This window comes from Manacus vitellinus, unplaced genomic scaffold (genome assembly GCF_001715985.3).
Source record: "Manacus vitellinus isolate BGI_N305 unplaced genomic scaffold, ASM171598v3 scaffold_6_pilon, whole genome shotgun sequence".
Taxonomy (NCBI): domain Eukaryota; kingdom Metazoa; phylum Chordata; class Aves; order Passeriformes; family Pipridae; genus Manacus; species Manacus vitellinus.
Genome location: NW_021940750.1, coordinates 35,504,077 through 35,520,487, shown reverse-complemented (window position 1 = coordinate 35,520,487; position 16,411 = coordinate 35,504,077). Strand labels below are relative to the sequence as shown.

The following is a 16,411-nucleotide window of genomic DNA, read 5'->3' as shown; positions in this document are numbered from 1 at the left end:
CTTTAGATTACCCAAAGATTTGTTTTCTTTCTTCTCAAGGGACTAGAGTTCCTGAAATTTAAAATAAAACAATTGCAGTGAAAAAATAGGCACGTTTTCATTACCTCTTCCATTTTCCCAGTCACAAAATGGAACACTTAAAAAAACGTATTCCTTCATGTAGTGAAACAGTTTTGTAAGAGATGTCCTTAGATTCCATTCTTTGGGTTGCTTACCGTAATACAACAAGTGGAACTACGTGTTTCTGGTGCTGTTGCATTTAAATATTAAGTCTCTTTTAAAGTACTTTGGTGATTAAGAAGTATATCTTCTTTAAAATCAGCAAGAGGAATGGAAACTAAAGTTGCTTTGTTGTGATGTTTAGGTGAATACCAGTGTGATGCAAACACTTGCAGCAATGGTGGAACGTGCTATGATGATGGAGATACATTCCGCTGCTCATGCCCTCCAGAATGGATAGGAAGCACTTGCAACACTGGTAAGCTTTCTGAATTATCTACAGGTGAACCCAGAAGAAGTAGAGAGTGTTTAAATAATAAAAAAAATTGTTTAGTGAATAGGCAAACTCTTCTGGCTAGTTCAGAGCTGTTCCAGTTGGGTGGTGACTGAAGTTTAAAGTAACTTTTTCTGCTCACCTGACATGATACTGATTTTTAGGAAGCTGTTTTCCTCTGACTGCATTTCTGGTCTCTTCAATAGCTTCTCCTAAACAGTTTTAGAACACTTGGGCTTGTCTTAATTTGTCTATTAGTCTTCAGAGGCCCTGTGTAAGGGTTTTCCTGGGAACTTAGTTCCCTACTTGGCTTGTGGAGTCATAATGTGAATAAGTTTGTGATCGAGAGGTGTCTGAGCAGGCATACTCAGGGAGAATGGAATGAAGTGCTTCTTCCTGGGGGATTTGCAGGGTTACTGCCTGCTGTAGGGAACTACTCTTGTTTTTTTGGAAATTCAATGTAGTATCTGTGGTGCATCTTTCTGAGAATGAAACTTCCATTAGGACCAGGAAGCTGAATGAAGGTCATTCAGTACAGTTTTTCTACTTTTTAGAAACATTTGCAGCTTTTTATCAAAACCTGAACTTTAAATACTAGTACTTTGTCATGAAGAACACCTCATGATCTGGGTAACTTGCTACCAAAGCAATAATTTAGCAGTATATGAAGAATGCTTACACAGATGGGGAAGAAAATAAGTAATTCTTCTTAAATAAAATTTCATGGTTCAATTAAACAATTGAATTGGGAGGATGGTGAAGGTAGGTGAGAGATTATCATGCAATGTGACTATTTTTGGAGCCCTTTGATCTTATGAGTCTTGAACTGTTGATTTAAATATTGTTTAGGATTGTGATGTTGGCATACCCAGATGATACATGCTCTTTGCTTCCTGTGCTAAATACAGACCTTTTCTGTTTTCAAAGCTAAAAACAGCAGCTGTATTCTAAACCCTTGCATGAATGGTGGAACATGTGTTGGCAGTGGAGATTCCTTTTCATGCATCTGCAAAGAAGGATGGGAAGGACGTACATGCACACAGAGTAAGGCTTTTCTCCTTTCTTCCCCTGCATTCCCCTGGGATATTGGGAGTGTCTGGCAGAGAGCTGTTAACTGAAACAAAGCAAGTTTATAGGGTTTGTGTGCCAAAATATCTGAATCATTCAGAGTGGGAGGTAGGTAAAGAAGACGATGCTCGAGTAATGAATGAAGAGTTTGTCATGCTTCTTTTTGTATCTAGTCTCTGCCAAAATAAGACTCTCAGCCTTCTGTAAAAATATAGCTTTTGCAAACATGTGCAGAGCAGAAAAATCCTCACAGAACTACTAATTTTAATAATGAAAACTATACAGAGAGGTGAGCAGTAGCGTATAAGCCATTTTCTCTGAGGATAGCAGTAACTACTTTGACATACCAATACAATGAATTGCTTAGGTGGAGTAAAGCCTGCAACTTTGGTTTGTTTATTTTTTTCCCCCAAGGCATAACACTGGGGGAGGGAAAAATCTAAATTTCAGCTCTGTTTTTACTTTAAGTCTACTAGTGATATGATAATTGAACTTTCTTTACAAGTGTGGAAGAAAACATTCAATTCTGTATTATTTTTCTTTACTTTCAGATATGTTGTTTTCTAAACTGTAGTATTATGTATTAGAAAATAAATTCTGCCACTAGTTATACTAGTCTGTATTGTTCTTTTTTATAGACACCAATGACTGCAACCCTCATCCGTGGTAAGTATGTGAACTCCAGTTCTGTACCTATTGTGAAAACAAAAGTGAGCACAGTAATATAGATTTCCATTTCAGATTAGAACTAATTCTACTCTAAGATAATTGAAACCAGTCTCTCTAAAATATCTTAAAGCCATTTTTTTTGCCATGCCATATCTATTCCTTGACAGCAACAAAGACCACAAAACAATCCTGAGTCAATTCTGTATGAACAGATAAAAGTATTTTAGTGTACTCTTCGTGCTAGAGCTGAATAGTAAATTGCAGTGATATGAAGTGAATCAGACTTGATAACATTTGAAGCCTTTGCAACTGAGCAGAATAAAAAAGAAAAATTGAAACCTGTTCATTTGCAATAAATAAATTTAAATGTGCTGTTAAATGAATTACTGTGTCCAAATGTGTTTTAAAAACAAAATTAAATTTTTGGAAGATACAATGGGAATATTTTGAATATAGAAGTTGATATTTATGGTCGAAGGTGAAAAACAGTGTGTGGATGAAGCCAACAATCTGCCTTATCTTTCTCTGTGTTTCATGTATTGAAAAAGAAACAAACTTGCAAAAGTTTGGGCTTTCTTTATGTTCACTTGGAATTGTTGTTCCATCTCCTTGAGTTCTGTGGATATACTTACTCATGCATTTGCAGGATGTTGCTGTTTTAACAGGTGACTTACTAAGCAATATTGTTTGTCTAGCACTATACTTTCTCTGTTGATAGCAATAAATTGTCCCCTTAAACAGCAGCAGATGCTTTAATTAACAGAGTTTTTTAACTGGAGACCAATGGAATAATGCAGATGGCTTTTTTAAGTAGACTTGTATTATGAATTAATAGGGAGCTTTTAATTCTGCATTGTTGAATAGTGAGGAAAAAATAGAATAGGGACAATGGAAATTTGCATTTGAACATGCTGCCTAAGACTCATCTGTAGACTAGTGAGTCTACCCTGAGAATGCTTAGTGTAATGACAGGTTTATTATTTTTACAGTTACAATGGAGGCATCTGCGTTGATGGGGTGAATTGGTTTCGATGTGAATGTGCACCTGGGTTTGCTGGTCCTGACTGCAGAATTAGTAAGTACCTGTGTGGGTAAAGGCCTGAATGGCTGAACCATTCCAATGCACAAACTCCTGGTGACCCTTTTTGTGTTAGGTTAGCTGAATTCCAAATAATGAAGCAGAAACCACCTGTTAAGCCAGGTACTGATACCTTGTGAATATTGCCAAGTTATATGCCTTTATTAATTTCATGAAATGGAGCTGAAATGACTTGACCTAAATTACACTGAAAAATTTGGTTTCTGGGTTTCACTGGACAATTCTGAAGGTTCTGGGGTGCTGGTTTCTTAGAAGCTTAAGTTTTAAATATTTTTCTTGACAAACAACTTGTTGGTAAAGATGATGTGTATCAATAGGTGTTCCACTTAACATAAGAAACGAAAATCCCCTGAGACTCCACAAATGAAAACAAAAACATCAGGAGTGCAGTGCTGGCACATGAATAACAAAAGTATGATAAAGGTCTTTCAAAGCTAGAAAACAAACCTGTTGCACTGCAATTATTCTAAGGATAGAGGCTGAAAAGAAGGGAGAGCAACAGACCCTAAAAATGTGTTGAAGTGTTGCGGAAGAATCTGGTGGTGGGGTTTTATTGTTTGGTTGGGTTTGGGCGTTGTTCTGGGGGGGTTTTTTGATGGAATGTTACCATTTTGACTTGCATGGATAGATACCTTATTTTTACCTTATTTCTACTTTGGAAGATCAGACTTTGAGTCTTCTGTAGCCTTGAGGCTTTTGGGCTTGGTCCTTCCACTCCATCAGTATGGTGAATGTGCCTTCAAGTTAAGACTTCATCCTCATTCTGGCTCATAGAAAATAAACCACCACCTCTAGTTGGAGGGCAGCTGCAGCACTTGTAGAAGCATCTGCTCAGTCATCTCTGGATACAGAACCAGGGATGGCAGATCATCCTGTATCTGGGTCCAGACACCCAGAAAGGGGTATCAAATTCTGCTTGGGTGCTTTTTCCCCTTAAGAGTAGGATGTCACAAATACAAATACTGTGCTTTAATGGAACTGCAGACATTTTTTTACTTGTTTAGACTGGTATAGACAGAAGGAGTAGCTCTGACAAAAATGCCTCTTATGGATGATACAGAAACAGAGTTAAGTCACTTTTTTCAGCATACAGAGACTGGAGAATCTTAAACCTACATAGCTTGAAGAGAGAAGGAAAGAGTAGTTAAACCCCACTGACGTTTAGATACTCGTGTGTTTATGTAAAACTTCATCTTAGTGCACTTTTGAAGGAAGCTACAATAGAACCAAAAGCCCTTCCATATCCATTTGATTATTTTCTATTGCTTACATATGTAGCAGTCTCACTACTGCCATTTATTGTGTTCACTTTCAAAGTTCAGTCCTTTAAAGACAGAAAATGAGCTGATACTGTGTGTTGGACAAGAACTGGTATTTAAACAGGTTTTTTGAGGGGTTGGGATTGAATATGAATGCCATTTGTATTCAGTGGATGGAAACCTTTCAAAAGATGCTTTGGAAGAGAAAGATTAAAGTTGAAAATGAAGAAGTTGGTGCCTGCAGCTTCTGAATTTGGACTCTGTTGCCTTTTGTAGACTGTTGCACAAGTTAGTATTGGTCAATTCCCCAGGACAACAAATGACACCTTGCCATGCATCTGAATGCACTATGCTTCCCTGCCTTTTTCCATAGATTACTACAGCTAAGCCTCTGAATCTTGGAAGGTGGGGGTTTTTTTAAGAGGCTTTCGTGCTAAGTATGTATGCACTAAATTAATCTGCTCACTTATTTCAAGGTTATTGATGTTCATCAAATGTGTTACAAACCAAACTTATTCTTCTGCCTCATGGTGACTCGTATTGCACTAAGTCACTTTTTTGAGCATTGTTGAGCAAATTAATTGTTCAGCTCTTGCACTGTGATAACTTCATGAAAGCATGTGCTTTTCTAGGAAGCCTAAATGTCTGAGTTTAGCACTAGAACAGGATGTGGGACTTGTTCTATAGCTGAATGTGGAGAAGGCATTAGCACCTTCAGCTCTCCAACACCTCTGCTCTGTGAGATGAGTCAGCATATGACTGCTGTTTTAATTACCAGAACTTCAATTAGGGTGCAATTATGAGAAATCTGTTACAGGTTACTGCTGAAATGATAGAACTGTTTAATTAGGAGATGAATTCTGAGGAGAAACCGTCCTTTGCGTTTAGAAAAGGAGGTATTGTCAAATTACATCTCAGTAAATTATTAATTACAATGTTCTGTGTCTTCGTCACTGAGTTTTACCTATTTTCTCTCTAGATATTGATGAATGCCAGTCTTCCCCTTGTGGATATGGTGCCACCTGTATAGATGAGATAAATGGATACCGATGCACTTGTCCCCCTGGAAGAATTGGTCCAAGATGCCAAGAAGGTATTCCTATATCTGCTATCAACCTCTACCCAAAAATCAGTAGGGCACAATGTAGCCAGTATAGAGTTTATATACAGTAGTCTGATGTGTAAGGAACAGTAGCTAGTATTTTTTTCTTTAAATTTGTATATTTTTAACATTGAAGAGATGAAGTGTCTGAGTGTGGTTTTGTTGATTTTTTTTTTTTCTTTAGTGATTGGAATTGGAAAGCCTTGCTGGCTTAAAGGAATGACTTTTCCCCATGGGAGCCGGTGGGAACAGGAGTGCAACAGCTGCCACTGTTTGGATGGCCGTATTGACTGCACCAAGGTAGGCATTTTGAGCTATTTTTTTAAATTCTTCTGGCTGAAATTTGCTGTTCTTCATGCACAAGTTTGTATTTGTCTCTCCTAGATTTCCTTTGTTTAAAAAAAAAGTTACTTCCTGTAAAAGTACTTATGGATTGTCTTTATAATCCTAAGTACTGTCCTGCTCTCTACCTGCTAGAACAGGCTCTCTAGAGCTCTTGTTACAGAAGATGAAATATTAACTGGAATAATGATCCTTGAAAGGATAAATAAATTACTCTGCTAAAACTTTCCAAACACAATTTTAGAGCTCTTAATTTTGTGTAACATTAGTTCCAAGGTGAAGGACATGTTGGAAGAAGTTTTTTCAGTGGGTATTAATTGCCTTTTTGTATTGTCCTTTAGTGGCTTTATGAATTGACAGATTTCAACTTTTATTTATTATGGACTATATCCTGGTGGTTGTGACTTAGAAAAAGTAAAACTAACCTAAATGCAGATTGGACATGTGTGTTAGTATATGTGCTCCAAGCCTTTCTGCCCTCCCGAGATAGCATTTCTCAGTGGATTTGTGGTTCCTGTGCAACTTCATATCACAGCTGGAGAGAGAGAAGGAAGGTTGGTGCTGCTTGACAAGTTGTAGGGCTAAGTGGGTGGCTCCAGCTGAGCACTAATAGCACTTAGAACATTGCCTAACATGGCAGTCTCCCATCTTTCACTGGGAGCACCAGTTAAAAAACCTCCAGGTTTTATCTATCCAGCATCTTTTTTTATTTTTAGCTAAGTGCACACTGTAGGCAAAGAAGTAGCTAAATCTTGCACTTAGTAATTTAGAAATGCTCTTTTAGACCCTTTATGGTGGTGTGATTGTGAGTTTGAGATGTCTTCAGAAGATAACAGTATGTGAAGGTAACTAGAATCTCAAATGGTGGGTGCTGTAAATGCAACTTATCAGTGTGTGGTATTTGGTTCTTTCCTGCATAGCAGAACAAATTCACTTTCTCGCTGACAGTTGTGCTTTAAGAATCTCTAAGTTTCTACACTAATAGCTGTAGAGTATTATGTAGAATCTTAAAGGTTACATGGAATCACAGAATATCCTGAGTTGGAAGGGACCCACAAGGATCCTTGGAGTCCAACTCCTGGAAAGGATCTTTGTTTGGAAACTCCCTGCACCTCAGTAATTTGTGGGTACCAGCATACTGTTTTCTTTTGGGAGTGTGGTTGAAGTGGCAGTGCTTATCACCAGTGTACATCAGCTCTTAACATATTCAGCATTTTCTGTCAAGGGTCTCAGCACAAATATTGAAGAAATTAATCTTTGTGGAGATATTTCTCTTTCTAGATTATAGAAGCCTAGATGACTAGATTAAAATAAATACTTAAATTTCTGTATAGCTCAGTTATGTGGGACAAATCCATAAACTTCCAAAGAGATATGCCCAGTCAGTGGTTTCTCGGGTTATTTTTGCCCAGTTTTTTACTCTTCTGTCCGTACAAAATGTCCTCATTTTGTGGAAGAGCAGTTCCATCTGCTACTAGACTACAGCAGTATCAAAATACAGATATTTTGCAGTCAGCAGTAGATTATGACCATCTTACATGAATTCCTTATTTTGATTTGAGCTAATTACCTGTAACAGTACTTTGTTCTTTTTAATCTCTAGGTGTGGTGTGGAAAAAAACCTTGTCTGTTACACAAATACTGGGATAGTTCAAATAACCAGTGTCCCATGGGTCAAGAATGCCAGGAGAAGTACATGAAATGCTTTCAGCCACCATGCACAGACTGGGGAGAATGCAGTGCCTCTGAACCTCTGCCTATCAATATCAAGTGTCTGCCTAATTCTGGGTACTTGGACAATGACTGTGCTAGAATTACTTTAATTTTTAATGGAGACAAAGTCCCCCAGGTAAGACTAGAATTCATAATGAAGTATGGTAATATATGTAGAGATCTATTCTATGTCACAGCATGGAAGATTAAGGTTTCTAGTATGACCTCTTTCTATTATAAACTTGCAAAATCCATTACTAGACTCCTCTGTTGCTGTGAATTGTGCCTTGTCTAAAGGGTGAGGCAAAATTAGGGTTTGTACAGAATATTTTATTTTCTTTCTTTAGTCTTGAACTATTTACATTTCAAGATGGGCTCAGGCTGTACTAGGAGATTGATGCAAGCTCAGTTTTTCACCCTTCATTCCAAAACCCTGTTCTTCACTTTTCTGCCCTTTCTTGCTGCTGTGTTTGCTACCTTCATTGGCTTTTAGTAACTGCAAGAACTCAAGGTGTTTATTTTTCCATGCCATTTTTCACTTGAACTAAAAACATACCATCTCCCTTGCTTCTAACAGGGCACTACAACAGAAAATATCTGTTCTGAAATCCGGTATTTACCAGCTACTAGGACTGTTTCTAGGGACAGGACTCTGATAATATTATGTGATCTGTCTTACTCTACAGAGAATGCAGTGGAAGTCGCTATTGTAAGTATGAGACTGGTATTAGTGTATATACAAAAATGTTTTCTTATTAGTTTTTGCTGGGGAAGAGGTCATTTAAGCTTGTTCCACTTGAATGCAGGTGGTGAAATCTGTGGCTTAGTCTTGACTGCAAAGCAATTTTGTGATCTCACAATTTCCTGTAGTGGCAGATAGCTGAAATTGCAGGTCTCATTAATGACAGAAGGCTACTACAACCTTCTGATAAATTAGTCTTTAGAGTAATTCAGCCCAAATTAGAGAACAGGTGCCTACTTGTTCTGTCAGAAATCTTGGGCTATTGACCTTCTCAGTAAGGAGATATGGTTGCAGGTGGCTGGATTGGATCTTGTGAAGGGGTTTCTGCTGTGCATTTAGAGCATGGCTGCTTCAGGGTGTTCATTAAACACAAGGTACTAAGTGAGAAGTGGAAGAAGGTGCAAGATGAGTAGATGAAAGTAACTGTTGCCCTAATGAGCTCAAGACTTGCTTTAGAGGCACTTACAGCTCAATCACTTGATGCCAGTGTCTAGCTTTGATTTCAAGAAAGGGTTAATTTTCATAGTAAATGTTTATCCAGGCAGAAGCTGGACTGTCTGTCTCTTCTAGTACTGTAAAGAACATGCTGAGCCATGATGCAGGGAGCAAAGTGTATGGCATAAATAGAGCAGACTGTTATTAGTCCAAGCTTCTATCTAGATAATCCACATATTGAACTGCTCCAAACTATGACTAAGTTTAGCTCATCAGTTTAAGTAACATGGAAGTCACTGCCTTTCCTTTGAAGTATGCTAGATTAGCAAGTAGGCACGTTACCCACCAAGTCTGACACTGCATCTGCAGTTTGGGCAGAGCCAGCCATACTATTGCTATGGTAAACTTCTAGAGTACTATTTGTAGCTACTGTCAGGCAAATTCAACCTAGTGAACTCAATTAAGGTCTAGCTGTAATACATTTCCATGGTTAGGTGATTGCAATAACTTCTTGGTTTTCCCCTTCACTCCCTTTAGTCCTTTGTCCCGCACCGAGATGAACAAGATAATAGCCTCATACAGAATGCTGCTAATACAATAGTGAATGCCATCACTAAGCGACAGAACAGCACTGTTATGTTGGCAGTAACTGAAGTCAAAGTAGAGACCATCGTTGTTGGGAATTCATCATCAGGTAAGTCTCCCAGAGAATACCTCCTATATGTGTGTGTGTTTTCTGTTCCCCTGCTGTCAATCTTCTCTTGTCGTTCTTTACATGTTGGAGAAAATGACAGGTCAGGTTGTGTCTTTAATTGGTGTTACTAACTGAAGAGAAAGTGGCTTTAAAATCAAGATTTTTGTGCTTGTGTGCTAGTTTAAACTTAACCTCATCCCTAATGTGATATCCCCAGATACTCTTGCTGCGGTTTTGGATCTAACTTCCATTGCAGTTCCCCAGTCTAAGCATACCTTTCACAAGATCAGGAGTTGCTCTTGTGTGTGGTTCCAGTCCTTTTTAAATCTCCTACATTAACCTTAGGCCACTGTCAGCCCTTGATGTTGCAGCACTGAGGCTGTGAGGAATTAAAAATATGGGGAGGGGGAAGACAGTGTGGTACCAGTATCTTCTGAAGTGCTTATGTATTATTTACTTAAATAATTAAAGATGTATAGTTTTTTCCAGTACTTTGCCATGATAATGTAAAACTTTGCTCCCCTCTTCATCATGTGTTTCTGACTAGTGCACAGCTGGCTTAAAATGTAATGTTCATTCCTCTTACAGAGGATATGGTGAGATTGGAGACCTTTATCTCTGAATATTGGCTCTCCCAGAGCTGTGCCAAAATAAGCGGTTGAAGATTTTGCATGCCTGTGTTCCTGCCTGGGGGAGGCAGGAGATGGTCTTGTGCAAGACCGCTGGTAGGCTCAGGTTCAACTAAGCCCCAGAGTGAAAAATCTTACAATGGTAGGAGACTGTCCCAACCTTTTCTTAGACCTCCCGAACATAATCTTTTGGAAGATCTTCCACCCATAGTCCAAACAATTAGTAGATTGCCTGGTTCTACTTTCCTTGCATTTCCCTTCTAGGAAATGCCTTTCATCTGTTAAAGTCTTGGCAAATGTATTATTTCCTTAGCTCTCCTCAAGGAGTGTACCCTCTTTGTTCTTGTCTTGAACAACAGTTTTGTAGATGATAAAGAATTGAGCTGAGATTCTGATGTACGTACTTCAACCTCTGTTTTCCTGATTGCATGTTAAATGCTAGGGAAAAAGGGATGTGGATTACTTCACCTCCTACCTCCAATAAGATTTAAAGATTCTCCAAAATTAGTGGATGAACTCTGATTCTCTTGCAGAATGATTTCCAGACTCCACATTTTAGTATGGATGCTATATTGGCCCCTAGTTCTTTAAGCGGAGTTGTTCTGAAGTAAACTGTAACCTGGACACTCATGTTGTTTGATTTGATTTGGTTTATTGTTACCCCTTAATTGGGTAAGGTAGGTGGGAACCTATCACAAAATGTGGTGTCAAGCCTATATGTGTGTTGAGAATCTCATTTTTATGGGATGCTCAAGTGTCTAGGTGGAGATGATCATTTTGACACTTCATTGATTTTTCTCTGTCTTAAAAAGAATTTGGAATCTGTAGGCATGCAATTTTGTATAAGAACCTGTTATTAAGTAAACTTGGATCCCTGGTACTGTGACAAAATAACAGATGTGATAGCAGTAAGAATGCAAGCTTTGTACTCTCATATTGGAGAAGCTGTTATGAAGAGCTCCTTTTTCCTTGAAGTATTTCCTCCATTCGTGAATTAGTGTTAAATTGCTTACGAAAAATAAGGATAGAATAGCAGTTACTCCTTCAAGTACAATACTTCCCCAGACTGTTAAAATACAATTTTTAGATCCCTTGAGGCCAACCATGTTGGCAGTTTACTCACCCCCCTTTACCAAAAGGAAGTGTTTGAGGATGTCTCACATTCCACATAGGAATATACTCAGAAGACACTTGAACGCTAGAGTGAATGACTGTGGTGTCGAAACACTGTTTGGTTTTGTACAGTCTTTTACAGGTTATTCTGTAAGCAGATGTCTTGAAACTGCTGAGGGAATTTGTTTGGATCAGACATTAGAGTGATGAGTTGACAGCATTTGCCTGCAGAGCTGTTGAATGATCCCATGCTTTCTACAAAAAACCAAAGCACCTCATGTCTCGTTACCTCTTAGCACATGTGGATTTTTGCTTATTAAGAAGAATAGAAAAAGTTGTTATCCTGTCCTAACTGTAAAGCCCTTGAGGAAGGGGGGGGAAAGTCCAAACAGACATACATTTTCAGGAATGTTTTCCTATAGAAATAATCTAGGTTCTGTGGCTGGGAGAACACCAGAGTGAGCTTTGGATTGGGAATGTGGAGAAAGCAATTGCCTCAACTCCTTTTGTTTGTTCACTGAGTAGTGAAGACTCTTGTCTCTAGTGACAATATTCTTATGTTTCATTCTGAAGGAAAAATGGAACATCCTAGAGAGTGCATGATCAATTTGATTACATGGCTCTAACCTGAATGTTTCTGGAGATCGTTGATACATAAATGTCTGTAGATTTGATGTTAAAGGACTGATAGTAAATGCAGGACATATTTGTGAGGCAAGTGTCAGTACTTCTAGAGCAACTTACAGGCACTACTCTATAGCCTGCCTCCTGCTGGGACAGGCTCTTAGGAGTCATTACTGAGGTTTTCTGGGCCAACTTCCATGTAGGTGCTTGAGAAAGATGCTACTTATATAACCAGTTTGTCTTCTGGAGGGGAAAAAACATCTCAAATGGAGCGTTCCTCACTCATCATTAATCACAGGAGACTCTTAACTTTAAACTAGTAAAGAGCACTTCCAGATGAACTGGTGCATTTAGGCAGTTATGATTGTGCTGTAAAGACATCTTACTTCCTTTGCCCCAAAAATATCTTTCAGTGAGTAACCTGTAGCTAAGTATGGATGCTTTTCTTGCAGATGTCCGGTGCTATGTATCTCGTTCTGTTAACTCAAGACTATTTCTTTTCGTTTGCCCTCTAGATTATTTGGTTCCAATTCTTTGTGCGGTATTTAGCATTGTGTGGCTGACTTGTATAATCATCTGCGTGTGGTGGACTCGGAAGAGAAGAAAAGAGAGAGAGAGAAGCCGTCCTCCCAGAGAAGAGGGTGCCAATAACCAGTGGGCACCTTTAAATCCCATCAGAAATCCTATAGACAGATCTTATAGTAACAAAGACATTCGTTATGAATGCAAAAACTTCATATCTCCTCAAAAAAGAACTTGTGATGCAGTAGAGGAGTACGTAGAGTATGAGGAAGAGGAGGATGAAGAGGAGGAAAGAGATGAGGAAATGGACAAATTCCTCTCTCACAAACTCACAAAGCCTTTGCCGACAAAGGTATCTGACACATCAGAGAGCAGTCCAGTAAAGAAATCCCATCAAATAGGCAAAATGGACAACAGATCTGTAAAAAATGTGAATGCATCAAACTTTGAAGGCAGTAGAGTCTAACCTGTATTTGGGACGTAGGCAGACTGCGCCTGCGCTTGCTGGGGAGGGGAAAAATTGACATCTCCACTTTGCATCAAGGACTAAAAGTATCTGGAGTCAAATGTTCATAGTTTCTTTATTTTGCGTAAAAAAAAATAAATAAAAATAATAAATAAAATTTATTTTGTTTCTTTAGCCTTGTATAAATTATTCAATGACTGTCAGATGAAAAAAAAATGAGTAATCTTTGATAGTTGCTATTTTTGTAAAGTTTACTTATAATACACTCGCTGTGTGGCAGAGGAGAGGTTGTATTTTCAATATGTGTAAAGTTTATTACAAAAGACTGTACACTGTTTACAGAATGTATTTCTTTTTATTACTTGCTCTAATTTAATGGTGGCTTTAAAACCTCCTGGTTGAGGAAATTGTGTGAACTTTAAACTGCTTTCTTGACTTTGAATCTCTATTAATGGCAGCTCACTGCACTTGTTACGTTAGTAGCTTCTGTAAGATTTTTTCCAAATTTGCCTTACACACTTTGTAATAGGAACAAAAAAAATAATTATAGAGATCTTTCAACTGTGGTTTAAAAGTGGCCTTTTTATTTCTGTTTAATTACTTTAGAATTGCAGTATTGAAGCATGTGACAAGTGCCTTGAGATTAAACTTTTTCTATAGCAACTGTCAAAGACTGCCATATCAATATAGTAAAATTGTGAGAACTCTAGGTTCCCCAACTGACACAGTTTATTTTCTAATAGTGAAAGTGCTTTTTTGTAAATATGTACATATTAAATGAATCACTCTGTATATTTGATTTAATAAGTTAAATATTTTGGTCTTTTTTTTTTTTTTTACATGTCATTCCTTTTAATTTATGTTGCAGAAAAGGAGGTTCTATGGCAGTTTATAAGACTTTTTTTGGTATAATGTCCAGATTAGAAAATGATGTTAATACAATCAATGTTAGGAAATCTGTTGGTCATTTGTATTTACATAGGAACATAACCACTCTATGTGTAAATAGATCCAGAAATGTTTGTTTATCCCCATGTTCAGCCCATCTCAAGAACACTAACGGGTGCATCTACTGTACAGTACCAACATAGCGAGGCATTGTTTTTTCTTTTGTGAATATGTTAATTACATGTGGTATTACTTTTTTTTTTTGCGTTTAAATACAGGCCTAATGAAGGGAACAATATTTTCCTCAATCTTGTTTCTGTTGTGCTTTATTCATCTTTCGCTCTAAAGGAAAAAAAGGCTGGCAAGCTCAGAGGATGGGAGTATCTCATTAGAAATGGTTATATCTTATGGAAGGCTTATGCTTTTTTTTTTTTTTAAGGCTTTTATTATTGCTGTTAACTGGGCAAACTATAAGTTGTTTTTTTTTTTAATTACTGAAGAAGCATAACACTACATACACCTAGTTACCCTGCCACTGAGAGGAACGGACATCTGAGAGTGTAAACTCTGGCCCATGAACAATGTAAACGTGAATGTTTTGAAACCAGTTATTTTATACAGGAATGCAGGATTTGCTTTGCAGGATCATCTGTATTAGTACATTTTTTTGACATGTTCTTGGAAAAAAAAAAACTTTCAGAAAAGAAACTATTTATTAAAGCATTTTATAATGATGTTTGTTGTAACTTTTTTACTTGTGCTAAATATTCAAAACTTATTTTGATAACCTGGTTAGGAGTTAGTTTAGAAAAGGGTACTATCCTTCTCGTGTTCCCCAGTATAATCCTGAGTATTTAAACCAAAAACACTTTTTTTCTGCTACTCTTGTAACTTTTTGTACTGTAATGCTGCTGTCTTCCATAATCTAATAAAATGATTCCCTCATTGTGTGTAAGATACTTCAGGTTGTGTTTGCTTTCTAAGTGCTTTGGAGTTCGGATGTGACAAGGCTAAACAGAGGAGGAGTGAAAGTCCTGACTTAATTCCCGGTACTTCCCGTAACCCGAGCGTTCAGCCTGCACCGAGCGCCGACACTTCCTGAGCCCTCTTGGCAGCCTTGTCCTGTGCCCACGCTGCTGACAGTCTGTGGAGGAGGGGGTGTCCCATGTGTGCTTTAGAGACAGGGACGCCTCCAGTTCCTAAACTGAGGCTCTCCCTGTGCTGCCCCTCTGCAAAGCACAAGGGCTGTGTTTTAGCTGCCAGGAGTTGGACTTGGATGATCCTTGTGGGTCCCATCCAGCTCGGGATATTCTGTGGTTGTGTGTACGATCTGCCTCTTTTGCAGTGGTTCTTCTCCTGGCTGCTGAGTGAAGGCTTGTCTGAGCAGCAGTGTTTTGGTTCCTCAGGTGAGAAGAGCGTGCAGGGGCCTGAGGTGATATCCTTGCCAAATTGAGTTGTATTTTAAAGTAATACCTTCCTCCTCTATTCTGCAGCTGTTAGTGTCATGCTCCAATTTCAGTTCACTAGGTCTATGCCTGTTTCTTACAGTGGCTTTGTATGGAATATTTTTTGCAGTAAAAGGTGAATTCTTGTGTAAGGTAATATGGAATATAAAAGTTGGATTTTTTCCTAATAGCTATCAACCTAATAGCTATCAACCTTGTACAATTCTTCTACAAAGAAGAATTGTAGATCCTAGCAGAGCTTTTACTTGTCATCATACAGCTACTTTGTTACTGCTTTCCTTGAAGTATTTGCTTGTCTTTGTCATGATAAGCGAGAGTTTGTTTCTAAGTCAGTTCTCAAAATCAAGTTCTGTTACCTTTCTCAAAAGGAGAAATAGATTTATATACATACAGAGTTAAGACTCTTGCTGTTCTGTCGTGCATCTGTCAGCTGGCTCACTGCTCCCAAAGGTGCTGATTCTGCTTCTTCACAGTACTGAAATAGCATATAAAGTAATGGGGGCATAAGAATGGTCATCACCTGCTATTCTAAACAAAGTGTCTGATACTGTGTTCAGGACTGTGGATTCACTAAACCACCACAGATAAGTGTTTAGCTTTGTAGTGCTCTTTGCCTTCCAAAACCAAGAATTATTTCGTGCCTCCTTCATGTGATGGGCAAGTTACGTATGCTGAGATACATGGAACAAGGTGAATAAAGTAGGAGGTTGAACAAAAAGTGAGCTTTTTAACTTGCACAAATTAACCTTAATCTACTTTATGCAGATTTTATTTTTATGCTGCTCTTAAATTACTTGTATGTTTTCTCCACATACCCGAAATCACCTTATTCAGTAGTTTTGTTTCCTTTTGATTTTTACAAGTGCTGAACCCTTACATCTTGACTAAGCATGAGGGTACTACCAGAATCATATGTTGCAAGAGCTATATAATGAGGAAAACTAATAAATGGACTCTTCCTCAAGATTTTTCTACATAATGAGTAGTTTTGTGCTAATTTTTCTTCTCCAATGCTATTTTCAAGATCTGATGTTACCCTGAATCACCTGGTGAGCCTGATTCTTCTGGCCATTTGCTGTGGTCTGGT

The 16,411-nt window shown here is 38.1% G+C and overlaps 1 protein-coding gene across 1 annotated transcript in view; it reads left to right on the top strand.

Annotated features, from left to right (window-relative positions):
- JAG2 (jagged canonical Notch ligand 2) overlaps positions 1-14,817 on the top strand; it is a 44,089-nt gene extending 29,272 nt beyond the window's left edge. The window contains exons 15-24 of the mRNA XM_029964199.1: positions 365-478; positions 1,421-1,537; positions 2,200-2,227; positions 3,220-3,305; positions 5,568-5,681; positions 5,875-5,990; positions 7,636-7,881; positions 8,323-8,454; positions 9,460-9,616; positions 12,498-14,817. Coding sequence (XP_029820059.1) covers positions 365-478; positions 1,421-1,537; positions 2,200-2,227; positions 3,220-3,305; positions 5,568-5,681; positions 5,875-5,990; positions 7,636-7,881; positions 8,323-8,454; positions 9,460-9,616; positions 12,498-12,970 — 1,583 coding nt within the window. The 3' untranslated portion in view covers positions 12,971-14,817. The remainder of the gene's footprint in view (positions 1-364; positions 479-1,420; positions 1,538-2,199; positions 2,228-3,219; positions 3,306-5,567; positions 5,682-5,874; positions 5,991-7,635; positions 7,882-8,322; positions 8,455-9,459; positions 9,617-12,497) is intronic.
- Positions 14,818-16,411: the final 1,594 nt, after the last annotated feature.